The sequence below is a fragment of the Panthera uncia genome, chromosome A2 (assembly GCF_023721935.1).
Source record: "Panthera uncia isolate 11264 chromosome A2, Puncia_PCG_1.0, whole genome shotgun sequence".
Taxonomy (NCBI): Eukaryota; Metazoa; Chordata; class Mammalia; order Carnivora; family Felidae; genus Panthera; species Panthera uncia.
The window spans coordinates 43268948-43290610 of NC_064816.1; the positions used below are offsets into that span (position 1 = coordinate 43268948).

The window sequence follows — 21663 nt, forward strand, 5'->3', positions numbered from 1 at the left end:
TTTTGTCATTACTTAGAGACCCACAATATTTCTTTGAAGATTTATACAGACATTTTTCTGTAACTAAATTTTGCTTTTCCCTTCTCCAATCTTTGCATGTTTGGGGAAGCTGTTTCTCTCTTGAAATTCCTGCAGTTACAACATATGAACCTAGGTACAGTTGAGCTCAAATGATGATGTGATGATGATAGCTAGCTTGTATCAAATGCTTAAAATGTTCCAGGAGTATTACATACAGAATAGGACTATCACAAGCTAAGAAACAAATTAACTGATTTACAAGTTAAGTGACCTACCCCATCATCAGTCAGCTAATACTTGGCAGAGCTAAAATTTGCATCCAGATAGTTGTAACTCCTCAGCTCAGTTCGTTAACCTGTAAGAATCTGTTTTTTGGTTTATAAGAGTGGCTTTCTACCTAGAATATATACCCTCTTGCTACCAGAGTCTAGACAGCAATTTTCACTTTTGATGGGCATGGTGCAGGTATCTATCTATATACCTGAAAGAGATTCCTTTACTTAGGATTTCTTTCAACAGAAACATCACTTGTGATCAGGTAAGGTGTTGTCAAGCACTGTAAGGATTTAGACATTTACACGGAATGAAATATGGAAGCAGCTTTGTTTCTGCTAGACTCTTACTAACAACTAACATTTATTATGTGCAAGCTCTGTTTTCAAAACTTTATTATTAATTTACTCATTTAATCCTCAAAGTAGGAGGTATATGCTGTCCTTCCCTCTATATCTGGGGAAACTGAGGTATGAGAAATGATTCCCCCCAGGATCAACAGAGTCAGTAAGTGGTTGAATTAGAATTAAAACTCAGAAAGTCTGGCTTCACTGTTCACATAGTTAATCCGTAAACAAAACTGCCTCTCATTCAAGGGGTCCAATTTTCCAATATATAATACTTTGAAAAGAATTTTTGTTTTACTTGGAAATGTTTTAAATCCGTGTGTTTTTGCTTCCTTTTGAGCTGGGCTGAGCCTTCATTTACGGAGCTGTGTTCCATAAATAACCAAAACATTACTACCTTTGGGAGCGTTTGATAATAAAGTCTGACGATTCCTTTTTGGCTTTCCCAAAGCTGCTTCTTGTCCTTCTTCTCTTAAGTTCTTTTTTTCGCCTTATCAAGCTCGGCTCCATTGAATTCCTGGGGGTTTTTTTCTCCCTCTTCCTAAGTCTTGAGTCCTACAAGTACCTCTGGTTCCAACACATCATGTCATGTCACATTCTATCATAATAAAAGGAAAAATTAAGCAAAGCTCATTTATACCTAAACATTGGCAGCAACTCAAACCCCTCTTTCACAATGAATTAAAGCAGGCAGTGAGCTGCAGTCATAGTGGAATGGAAATCAGTAACTTACAGGGCTTTGCAGTCAACCACACTGGAGGTTGAATTTTTTTTTTCTCCCTCTAATGAAGTCTGTGACCTTAGGGAATATATTTAGCCTCTTAGGGAACCTTGGCTTCATCTTTTATTAAATGGTGACAATAATGATACCTATATCATAGGGTCATAAAGTGTAACTGCTGGTGATTTATTCATTCTACAGAGATTTATTGAGCACCTATTGTGTCAGTAAGTGCACTATGTAGAAGGTATCTGTGCTGAACAAGAAAGACTTGTTTTCTGCCCTCACAATGCTAACATTTCAGGGAGGTCATGAATGCAGCTATTTAGCACAGATCCTGGCACATATAAACACATAATATATGTAAACTGAAATGATGATAATAACTGTAGAGTTCAGCTATGGTTGGCCCTCATAGTATTAGCACCATTTCACCAGGAACTTGAAGTGATAATTCCAGTCTATAGGAACTAGGCATGCATAGGAAATCTCCTTACTTTCTATTTTTTCTCCTCATATAAATAATCTACTAGATAACCACAAAACAAAAGGGAAAATGTAATAAACAAAATACTTTACCACCTTGATAAATGTATTGCAACATTAACCCTTAGAGTAGTAAAGGTAAACATTTTAACAATCTCTTTTAAATCACCTGCATTAAGTATTCCATTGACAGCTTTCCAGAAATAATAAATGAATGCAACCTCTTCCAACACCAGGAGCAATGGTCACCTTCATCATTAGCAAAGAGTAGTGTTGTCTCTTTTTATCGCCCAACCCTACAGATGTTACATTTTTTCTATTCGTGTTTTACCTTTTCCTGTAGCTAGTGGTTTAATGATTCTTTTTTTATGTGCCACCTTTCCGATCAGTTTCACAATGACTCCTCCTCCTGGTTAATTTTCCAGTGACATCCTTTCCTTTTGGAATGTGCATTTATGCAGTCCTCTGACTTGAGAAGGCAGGATATTGTTGGTGCATGAAGTGCCTTTGGTCTCTTTGGATTTAGCTACTAGCTTGAAGCATCTGGCAATCGAACATAAGCTCCAGTACTTGAGCATTCATGCTTGAACCAGAAATTACTTTGTCATCTTCACTGGCTTTTATTAAGCAGCCAACAGCTGTCTTGGAGCTATGACTTACTACAGTGAGCTTTTTCCCTTAGATTGTCACCCTTTTCTTATCCTCAAAATAAGTTTCTCCTTTTCCTTTCTTTCCCAAGCAAATCTTTGGCATCAAGAGTAACAGTAAGAATAGCATCTCACACTCGTGTAGCACTTTATGGTTTATGAAGCATGTTACAATCCATTGCCCCAGTTTGAATTTCGTAGTCATCCTAGGATGCCAAATACCATCACTTCCAAATTACAGATGAGAAAACTACAGCTGAGAGATGTCAAATGACATCTTGGTGGTTATAAACTTAATCAGTGCTATCTGGCCAAACCTGAAACTAGGCTTTTAAGACACTACATAGATTGTTTTATACATTTCATCATGCTGCTATTTTTAGCAAAACCTTTGTCAACATCAATGCATCACTAAAAGAAGTGTCATTTATTCTATGAGAAATAATTGCCAGCTAGCATTTTTGAGATAAGCTCCAGGCCTTGGCTTCTTTCCAGAGAACTGAATGTCCAACTTATTTCTGACCCTGCAGCATTGTTTGGTAGCCTCCACCCTGGATAAAAATGGCAGAGTATTCTACTGGCTGCCATGTTGTACAAGTGAACATTGTTCACTGTATGAATGGTAGTCTCTAGCGATGTACAAAATTGCATGTCCTAACATGGTAGCCAAATGCAAGACAATCTCTTTGAGCCTGTTTGCTTCCCTCCCTAATGCAGAAGCAACTCTCTTGGGGGTCAGTCTTAAGGTGCAAGAGAATGGTGGAAATGGATAAGAAACTGCACAATGATCTACAACTACAAAGGGCCCTGTACCTTGTTTATCTCACCTGCTCTAACAAAAAAATGAATTGATTTTTTTTTTTACATATCTCTATATGAGTATTGGTCTATTTGATGCTGCAGTAATTTGCAAAACTGTTCACTCTTTTGTACCACAGCTCAGAGGGACACCCAAGGGAGTTGGCCTGAGTCATGCGAGTAATACATACATACTTGTCACAACTAGGTCAGAGTCTTGTCTCTCTATTTTCCCTAATAATTGTGAGCTCTTAGATTCTAATGGATAATCTAGGAAGTGAGTACATTTCCTGTAAAGTTTTAAAAGATTTATTGAGGAATGGACATTTGGATGTGCGCGCACAACCCTAGGGGTTTTTGTGTGTTTGTTTTAATTCAAGTAATTTGTTTCTGGAATGAAGAAGTAGTTTTTTGTTTGTTTGTTTGTTTTTTCAGTTAACCAAGGCCTAGCCAGAATATTGTTCCTCTTTTTGCCTTTAATAAATCCCTTTCTAAAGTATCTGACCGATTTTTAATGCTGATCTTCACTCCTCATTTTTAGATGACATTAGCACCAGAGTGCTTCCCTTATCATCATGGCAAAGCCCAGCTATCATTGTAGAGGACAATCAATGAAGATGAGGGAAATGTGGGACTTAGGGTCAAACTAGCACTGTGGCCTAAATTCCAAGCACCTTTTAGGTGGGAGTAGCAAGATGCAACTTATCTGTAAATGACTGTATTTACACTGATACAGCTTGCCTGGCCAAGGTTTCTATTTTAATATCCTGAAAACCACAAAATGGAATGTTGCTCCAGAAAAGGATGCCTTTTCACTTTCCAAGAATTGTGTGACTGTGTGCCTTCTCTTTCTGTGTGAGTGTCGTTTATTCAGCATATGATCTCTTTGGTGTTTTGGAGCAAAGGACTCTGCTGCTCTCTGCCTATGTCTTTCTTGCTCTGTTTCTCAGTATTTTCTTCTTCTCTTCCTGTCTCTGCTTTCCCATTCTCCCCCTAACCCACTCTCTTTTACGTAGATTAGGTCTGAGTTTTAAATTCATTGATAAATGTTTAGATTTTTATGTCCCCTGTACCTAATTTAAAAGGCATGAAAACTTGTAAACATCTCTCTAAAAATAAAACAAGTTGCTTTATACTTCTCAATTGATTTTTTTTTTTCTTTCCTCTCTGGGTCAGCAACTCTCAATAGAAAGAAAAGTTTCCCTATCTCTGGTGTGGAAAATTGGACCAAATGTGCAGTGACCCTCAAATCTACCCCCAGAAAGTAGTTCTTCCCAGAAGAGTGTGTTTTCCAGCTATTTGCCACCTTCTCCTCAAAACGAAGGGCACTAACAAAATCTTAATTGAAGACTCTCCTAGTTTTCATTGTCCTTTCTTTAAGTTTCATTGAATATGCATACAGATCACACTCTGTAGAGCGCACTGCAGCAGAGAAAGAACCTTCGTTAGCTAAATGATGTCTTATCTGCCATGTGTACATAAGGGGCATTTCAGCAATTACAGGGGCCTAGGAGCTATTAATAGTTGTCCATCCTGAAGGGTTTCAGGAAAAATTTCACTTAGAACTTTAGACAAGCCCCCAAACAAGCTAGTCAATAGTGACTCAGACTGCTAGGGTGGGTGGAGTTGTTTGCTTTTGTTTTGCAGAAAGCTTTATAAATCAATCCTTCCTGCATCGAATAAAGGGAGGGTCACTAATAATGTCTACAAAGATAGTTAATACCCTCTATTTTAAGCTTCATATGCTCCTCAGCGACCTTTTCTCAAATCTATAAGCAAACAAAGAAACACTGCTTTAAAATGAGAAATATTGCCTCTTTCCCAAGATGCAGAGTCCTTAAACTGAGGAATTTGAAAACATGTAGAAAATTGCTGACAGGAGCAGGATAAACAGAAAGGAGGGATGCTTTCTCTTTCTGCTGAGGATTCAGCACCACCTACTGACCAGATACTGATCCTTCTTCATGTAGCAAGCTATGAATGAGCACTTGGTGTTACTTTGCATGTAATGACAATGGAAGGCATTGTCTATGGAATTCATTGTCCTTGCCTCAAGGTGTACATTTCATTTCTTTTGCAGTTTAGATAAATATTCTCTTACCTTGTATCAGTAGATACAACCAGATGTCCATCAGGTACAATAATGTATTCCTTTAATCAGCAAAGACCTCATTGTGCCATTCTTATGTATTGTCTATAATAGGATTTACTTTGTTTCACTGACACTAATGGGCTTTCTTTGGGATCTTTTTGCTCAGCGACTCATAAGGGAGAGTTACTCATGTAGAGTAGCTGAAGAAAACAGACCTGTAATCCCTCCTTCACAAACAGAAAGAATTCTAATTATTATTTGATGAGAATGTTTCTCCATGGTTGAAAGATACCTGTGGTTCCAATTTTTCACTTTTTTTTTTTCAATCTCCTGTTGCAGAAAAAAAAAGTCATAGAGTAATTTTAACTATACCTTAACCTGAACATACAATTGATTTGTCAATGAAAATCTTTTCCAAGAGTCTGTTTAGATCATTCCTTTTCAATTGTAAAGAAAGCTTCACAAGAAAATATAAGAGGGTAAATTTAGCATATCCCCTTCCTTTGTTATTGCTTGCCACTTTGTTTGAGGAGTATCCTCACTCATAGAGGAAGCTTAGACTGCAGAAAATTCTTTCCATTTAGATAGACATCCCAGCTGAGAAACCCTCCTACTAAAACATGGCACAAATCCCAAACCCGGGGGTTTGTTTTCCCTGGTAGCAGGTGAAAATAAGAGGAAATGGGTTGACCATGAATAATTTTAAGACATATTATAACTGCTTTATTGAAAAGCAAAACAGGGGTGCCTGGGTAGCTTAGTTAGTTCTAAGTGCCGACTTCAGCCCAGGTCATGATCTCGCGGTCTGTGAGTTTGAGCCCCTCGTTGGCCTCTGTGCTGGCAGCTCAAAGCCTGGAGCCTGCTTCGGATTCTGTGTCTCCCTCTCTCTCTGCCCCTCCCCCACTTGCAATTTGTCTCTCTCTGTCTCAAAAATAAGTAAAAAATAAACATTAAGAAGAACAAAACAAGACAAAACAAAACCGTATTATTAGTTGTTGTAACCAATTTGGAGACCTGAAAGGCAACCAAGAGCATTTGGTGTCATAACGAAATAGGTTCTCTCTGCCACCCATTTTGAGCAGCAAATCTCATAGGGTTGATTATCATTTGGCTGCTCATCTCCCAAGTACCTCTACTTTACCACCCTCATTTGGCTTGTGCATAGCAGTGTCCATTTGTTGCTGCCAGGCTTATTAAACTGCTCTGTCTTGTGTTTTTTCCCTCATCCTTAGAAATAGACTGGTAAACATTCTGCTCAAGGGTGCTTTGTCAATTGCTTTACAAAAGGCTCCCATTTGTTCTCAATCCGACTGGAGTCGGAATTTGCCTTGTGTTTTCTTCTGATGTCATTTATCAAGTTGCACAACTTGTTCAAAGAACCAGGTCGCCATATTACGTGGTGGTACTTTTTGGCATGAATCGATTAAAAACCTTGACTCGTGAAAGTGCCCTGTGCCATTGCTGTGTTTTTTTCCACTACCTAAAAAGGGCAGGTTTCCTTGTCTTCAACCAAGATAAAATCTTTGTTTCATTACTTCTTCAACTGGTTCCCTTTCCCTTGTTCATACAACAAATCACATTTTGTGTTACCAAAAAGAGAGGTAAGATAAAGAGAAAAATAGCATATGTTTAAAATTTTTTAAACTTTCAATTTGTAGACATAGTTGCTGACTAGAAAACAAATCTTAATGAGAAATAAATGTCTAAAAGAAATCATACACATCTACAGAATTTCCAAGGGAACAATAATTTATAACCACAATGGAGAGGTGGAAACAAATACCAAATGTGTAGATGCCTAATGTTATCTAGATGATGATACATTGAATATATATTATTTCATCAGCATATTTGGGCAGTTAAAGCTGTTTATGGCTAAAGTCAGAGAGCATGGGTCACAGCTATTGCCGGGAAACTAGGGGAGGTGAGGAATCTCTATCCAGATTTAAGAACTTTTTCTTTCTTTTTTAATGTTTTTATTTATTTTTGAGAGAGAGAGAGAGAGAGAGAGAGAATGAGTGGAGGAGGGGCAGAGAGAGAGAGGAAGACACAGAATTGGAAGTAGGCTCCAGGCTCTGAGCTGTCAACACAGAGCCCAATGCAGGGCTCAAACCCACGAACCATGAGATCATGACCTGAGCCAAAGTCAGATCCGTAGCCAACTGAGTCACCCAGGTACCCCTAAATTTTATATTTTAAATGCTAAAACAATCTAAGTCCCATTTCTCTTCCATTCCATTCTCTTATTTTCCTAAATCCCTTCCCTTCCCAACACAGGGGAGTCTGCATAGTAGCTGAAGATACAGGGCAGTAAGATGGGTTGGAGAGCTGTATGGAGACGTGGGTCTTTGGGCCCAAAATCCCAGGACATGGGATAGTTTTGAATGTGGGCGCAGAAATGCTGGGCCGAGGGGACAGTTGACAAAGTTGGGAATTGGTTAGGCTGAACAAAAAATAAAGTGATTAAGCAAATAAGTAAATGATTTTTGGTGTTTTGTTTTCATTTTTTAAATTTTAAATCCAGTATAGTTAACAAACAAATTTATGTTAGTCTCAGGTGTACAACATAGTGATTCAGTAATTCTATACATTACTCAGTGTTCATCACGATAAGTATAATCATCACCCATTTCTCCCATTTCCTCCACCCACCGCCCCTCTGGAAGAAACTCCATCAGTTTGTTCCCTATATTTAAGATTCTGTTTCTTGGTTTGTCTTTTTCTTTTTTTTTTCCTTTGTTCATTTGTTTCTTAAAATCCACATATGAGTGAAACCATATGGTATTTGTCTTTCTTATACTGACTTATTTCACTGAGGATTATACTCTCTAGCTCCATCCATATTGTTGCAAATGGCAAGATTTCATTCCTTTTTATGACTGAATAATATTCCATTATATATAGCTACTACAACTACTTAATCCATTGATCTATGAATGGACACTTGGGCTGCTTCCATAATTTGGCTATAGTAAATGCTGCTATAAACATTGGTGCATGTATCCCTTTGAATTAGTGCTTTTGTATTTTTTGAGTAAATACCCAGTAGTGTGATTTCTGGATTGTAGGGTAGTTCTATTTTTAACTTTTTGAGGAACCTCCATATTGTTTTCTCGCTGGCCCAGTTTGCATTCCCACCAACAGTGCATGAGGGTTTCTTTTTCTCCACAACCTTGCCAACACTTGTTGTTTCTTCTGTTGTTGGCTTTAACCATTCTGACAGGTGTGAGGCAATATTTCATTGTAGTTTTGCATTTCCCTGGTGATGATGAGTGATGTAGAGTACCTTTTAATGTGTCTTTTGGCCCTCTGGATGTCTTCTTTGTAGAAATGTCTGTTCATATCTTCTGCCCATTTTTATTTATTTTTTGGGTGTTGAGTTGAAATAAGTAAATGTTTTGAGGGTAAGATCTAGAAAAAATTATAGATGTATATGTGTATTATACATGTGTAGGTATGTGTGGGCACTCAGCTCTTTGGCTGAATGGTCCTAGAATCAATAAACACATGGTGTCCACATCTTAATTTATCAAAACCATCTTCCACTAAAAAGAACCAGTCCTCCCTACAGAAATTGCTGTTTTAAGCACTACAGCAAAGTGTAAGATGTGCGTGGAACATCTTACTGGGCCAGAAAGTAAGGAACTATTCAACAAATGAGCATAATGTCACAGGGACATAAGAGCCAGCTTAAAAGGACTCCCACTGGCCAAGATGGGTACTATTTGATCATCAAAATAAGTAACAATAGTAATGTATTACCACCCAAATAGGAAGCCAAGAGTAAACAGATGAATGAATGAATGAATGAATGAATGAATAAACATGAGAGAGAGAGAGAGAAGTTCTTCCTTAAAGGAAAGAGTCATCTACTACATGTACAAAGAATGATGGAAACAGACTTGCCATTCAGCAACCATCACAGAGGTGGTTGCTTCAAGCAAGAATATTTAACAGATCGTAAGTCTGTGGGTAAAGGTTTGATGAATATCAGAAAATTGGTACAGTTTCAGAATACCCCCCCCAACAAAATTCTAATCAGTTACACGGAGGGAAATTGTTCAATACGAGGTAGAGAAACCAGAAACACCAACATGACCAGATGATCAGGGTTCAGATGATCAGTGTGAAGATGAGTTCACAACACATCACCTGACCCAATGCACTTAAAAGATACACCACAGCATTTTAGCGTTGGTCCTGCTGAGAATATACGATCTAAATCAGGTCATGAGAAACATCAGATAAATCCAGGTTGAGAATAATCCTACAGAATGTAAGGCCTATGCTGTTTAAGACTGTCAAAGATTTGAAAGGTAGGGAAAGGCTAAAGAAACGTTCTAACTTGATGGAATCTTAAGAAGCATGACAATTAAATTCAACACACATTCCTGGATAAGGTCCTGGACTGAGAAAGGTAGCAAATTTTGAACAAGATCTCGATTACAAAATGGTGATGTACCAATTTTGAGTTCCTTATTTGGAGAGTTGTGTGCTGTTAGGAAAGTGTTCTTGTTTGTGAAAATACGTGCTGGAATGTTTAAGGGTAACGAGATCTCTTGTATGTAGTTGCTTTTAAAGGGTTAAGCAAAAGGCTAATGATAGTGAGTAAACATTATATATTATACATAATATCAGGTTTATTTATTATATACCATTACATGCAAGAAAGAAAGGAAAAGAAATAAACAAATGCAGTAACATATTAACAATGGAGGGGTCTGTGTGAAGGTAAAAGAATCCTTTGTATTTCTGGATACTTTTGTGTAAATTTGAAATTATTCAGAGATAAATTTTTTTTTAAATAAATTGCTTTTTACAAGCAAGAAAAAAATAAACCCTAAATGTCGCCTTAGAGGCAAAAGTCAGTAATGAACACAGAGGAAGAGCCAGAGTATATAGAGTGAATGAACCCTTAGGTGGCTCCTTTTTTATGTTCTATGTACATAATAAGAAAATCAGCACAATACCTTCCCAATCTACAGCACTTCAAGGTTCAGGGCCTTATGTTTATCATTAACCAATACCACCATTTACAGTTTGTCAACAATTTATCTTAACCAGCCCTCATGAGTAGGTACAGAGCTAGGCTGCAGGGATTATAAAAGTATAAGATGTGGTCCCTGACCCCAAGGAACCTGATTGTAGGGGAGAAACTGAATATATGTAAATGATAGTCTTCAACAATGCTCAGGTTGAATGTTGAAGAAATAAAATAGTTGATGCTGACAAGCTTCACTAAAGGAAAGGATCACTAGTGAGTAGGGCGGTCAGGGAAGCATCCGTCTTCCGAGCTCTAATAGGCTTTATCCAGCCTGGCTGGCTTTCAGTGTAACCTGACATATCTTCTCTAATGGTGCCTACCTCTACTAAAATACTTTCAGAAATGGTGATTCATGTTTTCCTGAGGCAGCCCATTTCCCTGTTGAAAAGGTCAAATTGTTGGAAAGTTCTCTCTTACACAGAACCAGAATATACCTCTTTGTACCTTGTACTTTAGGGCAACACAAAATAAGTTTAGTTCATCTTCTGCCTATAAAGCCTTCACATATTTGAAGACTACTCTCATATCTCCTCTAATTTCTCTTTCTGTTTCAAACATTTTGTTATTTTAGCTGTTATAGATTTATTAGGTGCTTCACTACCCTACGTGCACTAATCTGCCAAGGAAGCCAAAGGCTGTTCCTAGCAAGCTGTGGTCTCATTAATGCAAGATACAATGGAACTTTTACCTTTCTAAGATGGAATACCACACGCTATTTGTGCAACTTAAGATCACATTCGCTTTTTTTTTTTTTTTTGGCAGCTTCACAGACCCTGTTGACACTGAAATGTTCTAGTCTTTTTTACATGAGCTGCCAATCCAATCTTCCTCCAGCCTGTACTTTTGTAGCTGATTTTTTTAAGGGTAACCTTTTGCCTTTATCCCTATTACATTTCATCCTAAATGAAAAGAATTGGTCCAGCTTGAAATCACTGTGAATTTGGACTTTCATCTCATGTTTAGGGTATTCCTTTTAGATGTGTGTTTTGTGCAGAATTGATAAATATAGTTCATCAGACACAGGTTTTATTTTTATTCCAAAGATGAGACCAACTAAGAGTGCACTTCAGTCCTAGGATGCTACCTCCAGATTTATCGTGAAAATTAACCAACCATCTTTGTTGTAGCATTTAACTATTAAAAATAGCTCTCTGGCCCTTCACCCTGTGTCATTTGAGGGGAGCTGTCAGCTTTGACTACCTCATGGTTTTGAAGAATCCCATGTTTAAAATTCCATCTATAAAAATGAATTTAAAAAAGAAGACACAACCTAACTAAAAAGGCATCATCAAAACCATTATAGTGAAGAAATTCACTAACAAAAGGAAGAATGAAGAGGAATAAAACACACATTAAGTACTTTCCTGGCAGTCACCAAGTGAATATCTTGGCACTGTGAATGAAAGTATTTATCAACTGAAATGAAGGAAGGGTTGGTATTGTATAGGGGAAGCAAAATCAAAATAGAATTCTTACCCTGTGGACTCACAGGTACTTGTTTTTACAAATAATAAAAGCCCTGGATCAGAAAGCTTTTCCATCAACAATGAAAGTCTGAAAAAAATATGACTTGGATAATAAGTGTTGTAATTTATGCATCTAACTGTTGACCTAAACATTAACAGAATTGAACATAATTGTCTCTCTCGTGGTTGTCATGCTCTTTAGAACAAAGCACTTAGTTTACATTCTGTCCCTATTATAGAAAACAATGTAGAACATATATTTTATGTTTATTTTTTTTTATTTATTTTATTTATTTTATTTTATTTTATTTTATTTTATTTTATTTTAGGGGGGTTAAACACTTGGTAAATATACACATTTCAAACATCATTCTTCTGGAGTTCTGAATTTATCATTCTCTGCAGGTTGAACCAAGAGCAAGCAGCAAAGTTTAGGTGTGTTGTTGGTCATGTTTATTGTTGGTATTTAATTATATCCAAATCCAGACATCAATTCACATCTTGAGTCCTAATTGCCTTTGAGAGTTCTATGCACAGAACAATAGCTGGAGTGACTCTTCAGAACAGAAGTCGTAAATATAGGTTCTTCCTCATCTTGATGAATTAAAACCGAAGGAGGGGAGACAGTTTTGTTTTGAAGAAGCCATCTGTTTATTTGTGTACAGCGTTTGTATTCAGATTTAAGGAAATTAATCAAGTGAAAAGCATCAGAATTCACAACATAGAAAGCAAGAGTACTGAACAAGCGTACAATTTCAGAAAACCAACTAGATAATGAGGTTTCAACCTCTTTAGTTTAATTTTCTCTAGTCCCAAGGAGACCTCTCTGGTGTGTATATACTGCATGGTTTGCTTTGCATTGATTCTTGCTGCTCGAGGGCTCAGAACATGAATTGGTGACAAGTGTTAAGTTAATGAATTAGCAGCTGTCAGCCCAGACTGTACCAGCATAATCCTTGATTTAGGGAACTTTTCTAGTCCTTGGTTAACCGGCTACTGAGTTCACTGATAATAAAATCTGTCCCCAATCCATACATGTGCATAAAGGGATGAGCACTTCTTCAGCAAACAAATGTCAATTAAAAGTGCAAGCCAGAATTGCATATGACTCTAGGCTTTGGAACATGTGCCAACTCCTTGTTGCTCACCCAGAAGTTGTCAGAAGTAGGGAGCGAAGACATTTTTATGGTCTTGAGCCTGGACATTTGACTCTGCTCTCAGAAGTCTGGTGTGTAAGCTTAGAGCTGGAGCCAGCATTTTAGGCATAAAGTCATTGCTGTTTTTTATACTTTGTTAAGGTAGTAACTTCATTACTCTTGCAGTAAAGCCCTCTGAAACTGTCTTCACCCCACATCCCTCTCGGAATTTCTTCTGCATTTAATTCAATTCACTATTGAATTAAGCAAGAGTACAAATTGCTGTATTATGCCCATAGACTTGTTCTCTAGATGATTCGCGAATGGATATCATGTTTTCAGCTAAATGAAAGGAGGCAGCTTAGCACAGTAGATAGTTCCTTAACGGCTATTAGGCATCGGTTTCCCTCATCCGTTAAGTAGAGATGATAATAGTACCTATTTCTTAAGAATAAATGAAATAATCCACGTAAAGTGTTAATACAGTGTCTGGAATGTAAGTGGCTCACTTCATTATTATGAATGCTTTTATTCCCTCATTCTTTTTTATATCTCTTTTGGTACCAAGACATGGTTATACATACAATACACACTACACAATTGGTGGATGATAAATCAACAAATGAATGGAGGTTCATTAAGATAAGAACCTAAATTGTGAAATCAGTAGACAGCTAGTTAGAGGAAAATTAGGCAAAAGCTTGCCGAATAAAAACCATACACACCTATGATTTTAACCAGGAATCATTCATTCCAGTTTCCATTTTATAGATGAGGAAAATTTAAATTTAAAACTGAGAATTATTCTAAGATGTTTTGCTCTCAGTTCGTTCCCTCATTTAAAAATCTCAATCTGTATCTATAGCTGCAGGTCAGTTAATCAATAGAGCAAATGTTGATTATGTAACTTGTAAAGCCTCAGATTTTAAAATAAAGGATTTTACCTCCCATTACCTCTTATCTGACAATGCCTGTTTGTACCTGCTCATTTCGTGGACATCACTCATACAGCAATGAACGAAAACACACCAATCCATTTATGATCTTGTCCTATTTTTGGAAAACAGCAAAAGGATATCTTAACCCGAGATAATAATCTGTTTATGGACACAGACTTTCCTTTTCTAATGACTTGAGATGTTTGCTTTCCATGGTTGGATAAGAAGAGGGCAGAAAAACTCTTTTAAATACTCTCTTTAAAGAAGTTTAGTATGTGTTGTTAGAAAGTAAGGCCCATCAAACGTGTTCTATGAGATATCATTTCAAAATTTCCAGCTGAGATTTTAGTTGGGGAGGTACACTTAATTAATATTTATATACCCCACAGCCTGAAATACAATCCTGTGAATATTGAAGGGTATTAATATTTTTTCATTGTTTTGTTTGCTTTTGATTTGTCTTCTTTTTTAAAAAAAATTTTTTTCATGTGTATTTATTTTTGAGAGAGAGAGAGAGAGTGCAAGTGGGGAAGGGGCAGAAAGAGAGAGGGAGACACAGAGTCGAAAGCAGGCTCCAGGCTCTGAGCTGTCAGCACAGAGCCCAACACGGGGCTCAAACCCACAGGCCATGAGATCATGACCAGAGCAGAAGTTGAATGCTTAACCAACAGCCATCAAGGCGCTCCTGATTTGTCTTCTTTATTACGGTTTGTTTGGTTGATTTTGTCTGATTTGGTTGAGAGCGGAGAAATTTCTGGAATATGGCTGAATTCAGAATTTCATTCTTTAGGTACTTATGTGACCTTTACGTTTAATTCAAGTTGCTTTCCACCATTGTACTCTCTGACAACATTTATGAAATAATGTTGCAGTGGAAAAATAAAAGATCATTGGCATGTGAATGTAGTATTGGGGTTTATAAACTGTCTCAGCTACACAAGCCCATTTCATTTTCAATTAAAATCATAATGTAAAGGGTAAATTTAGAAGTGAATTTTTTCTTATTTTAAAGATGTAATCTACATATACAAATATATATAATTTTGTCAATGAGTTCATTACAGAATTTTTATATTACATTTATAATAAAAGTTGCTAAAATGTCTTAGTTTCAAATAGACTAAGACTATAAACTTAATAGTACATGATGCAGATTATAAAAATATGTGGATAAAGAGGAAAAAAGATAAATCATATGTGTATCGTGTTTACAATAATGCAAAACAACTAAAAAACTATAAATCAAGAAGACAGAGGAAAATTATATCAAAATGAAAATAGAGGTTTTATCTGGACAGTAAAATAGTAAGTAGGATTTGTTTGGTTTGGTTTTGTTGGTCCCTTCTTTTAACTTTCTTGAATTTCCTAAATTTCCCATACTAAGCATTTATCACTTTTATAATAGGGAGAAAAAAAGCCAAACTTGAAATTAACATGGCTTTTCCCTGTTTGTACTCAACTGAATTACTGCTTTCTAGTGACACTGGGGAGATATGAAAACCTTTTTAAAGAGGCAATTTCTGAGCAGGACTGCCAGAAGTGGGCCCTTCTGTGAGTGTCTTCTGAGATCTAACCTCAGTGCTCCCCAGCTGAGTTTTGTTGCTCTGTGAAGGTTCTCATAATGAGTGTTTTCATCTTTTCATATTAAAAATGACCTCCTGGCCTGAGTCTCAGCTTCCCAGATGACTGAGGTTTGCTGGTCACAGCCTAAGAAAAAATAAAGCAAAACTACTTAGTGTTTTATCCTGCTCTTGGATCCTGCATTTTATTTCCACACAAGCTCTCAGGCTTTGTTGTTTGTTTGCCTTTGTTTTCACCCTCCAGATCCAACAAGGGTGATGGTCCCCCCTTCCAGTATGGATGTCACTGTTGGAGAAAGTATTGTTCTGCCATGCCAGGTAACACATGATCACTCGCTGGACATCATCTTTACTTGGTCATTTAATGGACACCTGATAGACTTTGACAAAGATGGGGACCACTTTGAGAGAGTCGGGGGGGTAAGTATTAATATCAGACTATCTACGGGAAATTCAGTATGCAACTGAACTTCTCAAAAGTGACTCAACTTGTTTAGACTAACATGAAAAGAAATGTATGGTTATTCTGTGATCATTTTGTTCAAGCACCTTATTTTAAGAAATTCTTGGTTAATTCCTGCTCCTTTTTGCCTGATCAACATGGCTCCACTTACTTAGTGGAGCCTATATGGCAGTCCTCGTAACCCTCACAGCAATGCTATAGGCTAGTTATTCCATGCTATGTATGAACGAGCAAACTGAAGCTCAGGGGAATTGTATGGCTTGCCTTGACCTCAGAGCCCTAAATTGCAGAACTCAGCTTTAAACTTCAAAACCCAGGCTCTGTGCCCCATACAGTACCATATATCATGGCACCTGGTTAAGAAAAATATCTTAAGAATACTTTACTCATGTGTTTTTAGGCAGCTGATTAAACTCCCCTTGGAGCCACATCATTGCGACATTAGGGCTCTCTTTCTTGAATCTGAAAGTCTGATCAGAGTATTTATTATCCAGGTAATTTTGAATTCAAATGTTTGAATTTTCAAAAGCCTTACTTTCCATAAAAATACATACTACCATTGAACACATGCCAAGATGAGGTTAAATCTGGAAACAATTTGTATTTATCACACTTGTTCTCAAAAAATTTTGGGGGGGCCTACCACAGTCCTACATGCTCACTAGTAATGAAGATTCACTCTGACTGCCATTCTTATGGAGGGTCCAACCATAAAGCAGTGGAAAATAAGAATGAAGCTATGATCTGAAAAGCCTTCCCCAGCCCCTGCCATAGGAATCCAATGTGCCCGCTTCATTTTGCCTCACCTCCCCCTTATGTTGAGAATAAGTGGGCTAGTTTATAAAATTATCCAGGTGATAGGTTGAGGATCTGCTTTCCACTCAACCATATACATTACTACTCATGTTAATTACTTGACTTGCATTCTTGCTGCCTTTTCAAATGATATCTCTCACAGAACACCAAGAGTTATTTGAGCATTTTGTCAGTTTTCCCAGATCTCATATACAACTGGTACTATTTTGGATATGTAGGAGAGAAGTTAGTTTATTCTATCTGTGGATGCCTTGGGTCATTAGGGATTCCCTCTTGGAACCCTGGTTGAGAAAGGCTGTATGAAATTGCCAATATTAAGCATTATGGACTTCTTTGATATGATGCAGCTTGGAAACCAAGTGAGAAAAATATTAATTTCACAAGGGCATTGAAGATATTAAATACCTTTGGGTCTAGAAAAGTTCATAGCCCAATGCCTACCACAAAAGAAGTATTTGATACATTTAAATAGTTGTACTAATTGAAGGAAGAGTAATATTGATGTTAATAACAGGAAACTATAAATTGAGAAAACTTTTCATAGATTAAGCAGAATATTCATTTTCATACTAAGACCAATGTCTTGGGCAGGAGAGATGCTAAAAATATTATCTCCCAGAACGGCACAGGCACCAACCAATTAGAACAGCTGCCTGACTCATTGAAATAAATGCCCTGCCAGTCAGACACATGAGGACTTTATGCTGGACTGGCTGTTGATCGGCCAGGGCTGAGGCACAGGTGGAGACACCCCTAATGGAGTCAAGCTCTAATGACTACCTTCCGTAGAGAGCTCTATCTGTGGAATCACTCTCGTTAGCCTTTCCTATGGGAAATGCTTGTCTGTTCTGTGAAACTCTGCTAACACCAATCAGTTATTGCTAATAAGTGCAAGATTCAGGACAGCACTACAAATTGTGAGAAATAAGTATATTAGCTACCAGCATCGTCATGTCTGTAGAGGTAGGACTTGTCAATAGAAAAGGTAAGGAAGCAATTCTGAAGTCAAGCCATTTTGCAGTTTCTGCTTCCTGGGTCAGCATAGTGGAAGTTATGCTTGGGAGAGCCAGCCTATAGCAGTTTTTAGAAAAGCTGTTATTCCATTGTCCTTTGACAGCCTCCAAGTGCTCTGTCAGAAACAGAACAGACCACAGCAGGGGAAAATAACCTGGTGCTGTTTTGTTCATTGTGGTGGGAACATGAATGTAGATCTCAGTGAACTGTTTGATCTGGATGACTTCAAAGGAAAAGAGAAAGTTATTGTGGTCTCCTTGTGTGAGACTCTTTCCTCAATCCTGACTTTATTTTTTGTCTTTGTTTCAGTTTTACTTTAAAAACACAACTCTGGTCAAAATCTGTAAACAAAGACAGCACATTCTGTTAATACTTTGTTGTACTCTGAAATTTCCAGGCTATAGCTAGTCTCCTCGGCCCTTAAACCCTTGGTGAATAAAATGGATTATTGGCACAGTGTATACATTTCCTTAAAACAAATACAGCTTTCTGCCTTCCCTGCACGTGCCCCCTCGTGAGGCATATTTTCTGTTGAAACCTATACTCAAGAGTCCTAACACACGAATGTCTTGGGTAAAGAAGTACCAATAATGGTGACGATGATGGCTTCTGTTTGCAAAGTGCCTGCTGATTTATCAAGCACTTTCATGTATATAGGCTCTTTAAACCTCACAGAAAACCTGTGAGATAGGGTAACAATTATTATCCTATTTTACTGAGCAATTATAAAACTTGATTAGTAAATACAATCTGAATGAGAACCCAAGTGTTAAAAATGAAACAGATTTCAGGTAAAAAAAAAAATCACAGCTCTTCTTGAATTAGATTTAATACCTTTGACATGATCGCTCATGGTCATCAGTAATACCAATTTGCACTCTGTGCTTCACAGTTTTTAGGATTTCACGTACATGTACGGTCTCGTTTGATTCTCACAACCTCACCCAGCAGGCCTAGTCAGTGAGCTAATACCCAGAGACTTTCATGAAATCACAGCCCAAGATAGCTGAGGACTAACCATCAACTTTCCCTTCACTGAATGCTTGAGCCTCTCTTCTCAACCTATTTACAACTATTGGCAGTTCCAGGTCTTCCATTGTCCTGGGTAAATTTGGGATGTGTTGCTCTAAAACAAAGGGAATTAAGTACACCTTATTTAGAATGAGAATAAGGTCTTTCTGGATGGTAGAGTGGCCTGACCTTACGGGTTCACATCCCAGCTGTGCCATTTACTACCTAGGTGACCTTAGGCAAGTCATAGAACCTCTTTGTGCTTGAGTTTCTTCATCTGTAAAGTAAGGATAACAAGAGCACTGACCTCGTAGAACATGTGAGTATTCAGCTTTAATATATGGTTCCCATATTCTAATACTATTAAGCATTATCCAACATTATTGTCATTTGGAAGAACAGCAACAGGGCCAAAATAACCTATGTTATCTTGTTATCCATTGGGAGGTTAGAAGTAAGCATAGCTTCCTGAATCTGGCCTGTAGAGAGCACTTATACGCAAGCCACCTGTTCTCCAAGCTTTTGAATAACCACCCTCCAAGGTGTAGCCATGTTCTTTGGTTAAAATGCCACCTTTGCGATAACCTGCGGAGACATCTTGTCATATTTATTAAAAGTACCATGCTGGTGGATGAGTAGAAATATTCTGTGGCACACAGACATCCATACTGGGATGTAATCAGTCCTATTCATCTGCTAATCAAACTTGCATTTGGCATTTGAAAAACAAATTAGCAGCATTCCACACTAGGTGATGCTAGATTTCCTTAGAGAGTCTGGTCCTCATAATCTTTTAATTCAAATCTGGGAGCAATCAAAATGCTGGCTATGAGACAGAGTTGTGCAGTAAAATGCAGATGCCTCCAAATGTGGGCTTGCCTCCCCTTTCTAAATATAGAGTTCCAAAGTATTGGAATGCCAGTGAAGGCTTCAGGCTCAGCGCATATCTGAAGCAACCCACAGGACTAAATCGAGAGCCACCGTAAGTAGTTTAAGTGCTTCCAACATGGGTGCAAACTGCTCCAAAGACCCAGAGAAGCCACATACCTGAGGTCTTGTCTAAGGTGTGTCCTGAAAATGTTGGCGTTTTTATCTCTCAAGCAGGCTCACATATTCTTAATAGGCTATGGCTTGCATCACTAATGTTTTCATCAGCCAGTGTAAAATAAATCCATTAGTCACAGTGTCCTTCATGTGATAATGATATTTAGAGCTCATTAAAAAGTAATTGTAGCCACTTTCTCCTACTTTATCAGCAGGATTCAGCTGGTGATTTGATGATCCGAAACATCCAGCTGAAGCATGCTGGGAAATACGTCTGCATGGTCCAAACAAGTGTAGACAGGCTGTCTGCTGCTGCAGACCTGATTGTCAGAGGTATGTGGAATTCTGGTTTCTGTTCTTGAAACGCTTTTATGATATCTACCGCTGCACAGATTTCTAAAAACCTCACCACTTGAGAATTATGGAAGAAAGTCAGGTAGAAGCTGAACATTGTAAACAGTGGTTAACAGCCTACAGAAGTTCTGTGCGGATCTCTTTTTCATAGGGGTATCACCAGAAACTGCAGAGCAAATCCGGTTACTCCATACTGAAAATAACTCCTGTGAGTGCCCCGAGTGCCCTGATTTATGGCTGTTGGAGTTGATATGACCTTCTAGAATAATTTTGGATTAACAAAAGCAAATAGTTTAAAGAAGGATCAAACTGTGCCTTTTGATGTTTCATATGGGCTAAGCCAAATTAGTGATTTAGGGCACTGATATAACAGTGGCTTCAGAAAAATCACCACATTTTCTCAGTTCCCTTTTTTCCCTAAAGTTAATAGTTCTATACAGTTCTTAAAATATGCCTTTAGAGGAACTGCCCAGGATGTAGTAAATAAGCTGGAGGCTGATGACAAATGACAAAATGACATTTGTGAGATTTTCTTGAGCACTATCAGCATGGCCTAAGTTCAACCTAATGGCTACACAGGCCCTGCCTGAGCCCCAAGAAACCAGTTTATAAAGGAACAGAAGTAAATGGAGTTTTAAGAAATATTTTTTTAAGTTTATATATTTTGAGAGAGAGAGAGTGCGCGCACGTGTGCGCACAGAGGAGAGGTAGAGACAGAGGGATAGAGAGAATCCCAAGCAGGTTCTGTGCTGTCAGCACAGAGCCCGACATAGGGCTCCATCCCACAAACTGTGAGATCATGACCTGAGCTGAAATCAAGAGTCAGACGTTCAACCAACGAACCACCTAAGTGCCCCAGAAATATTTTTATATTGAAATTAAAATCTTTGGGAAGCAGGATACGTACCAGAATCAAACCGATGCATGCACAAGGCTTTTCTAAAGTATTAAAAGTGCCTTTTGATGTTTCATCTGGGCTAAGTCAAATTAGTGGATTTAGGGCACTGATATAACAGTGGCTTCAGAAAAAGTATTGAAAGTAAAGCCAAATCAGAACATCAAAATAATCTCTTGTCTAGCACCTCCTTCATCTGAACCCTAACTATTGGTGTTTAGGAATCTCTAGCCAGCAGAGTTTTGAGTGCAAGCATACAAAACTCCAGGGGAAATTAGTTGTGGAGGCAGGGTGAATCCGAGTGCAGGGTGAACAAGGTATTGTGGGAAGCAACTGAAGTGTTGCTGTGCCCTCTAGGCATAACCTGAGTGGGGGAGATGTGTGGGAGTTAGCTACTTAAACTCGTTGTCAAGAGAGGTTAAAGAAAAATAGCTTTTCCATCCTGTCTGCTTTAGTTCCTCTTTAAATTGCCTACAAAAACCTTTCTGTAGGTAATGGTACAGATAAGAGTCAGATA

At 37.9% G+C, this 21663-nt stretch overlaps 1 protein-coding gene across 1 annotated transcript in view; it reads left to right on the forward strand.

Moving 5' to 3' along the window:
* The window catches only part of CNTN4 (contactin 4), an 895772-nt gene that overhangs the window by 852023 nt on the left and 22086 nt on the right, over positions 1–21663 (forward strand). The window contains exons 14-15 of the mRNA XM_049642718.1: positions 15794–15969; positions 20110–20230. Of these exons, the coding sequence (XP_049498675.1) occupies positions 15794–15969; positions 20110–20230 (297 nt within the window). The remainder of the gene's footprint in view (positions 1–15793; positions 15970–20109; positions 20231–21663) is intronic.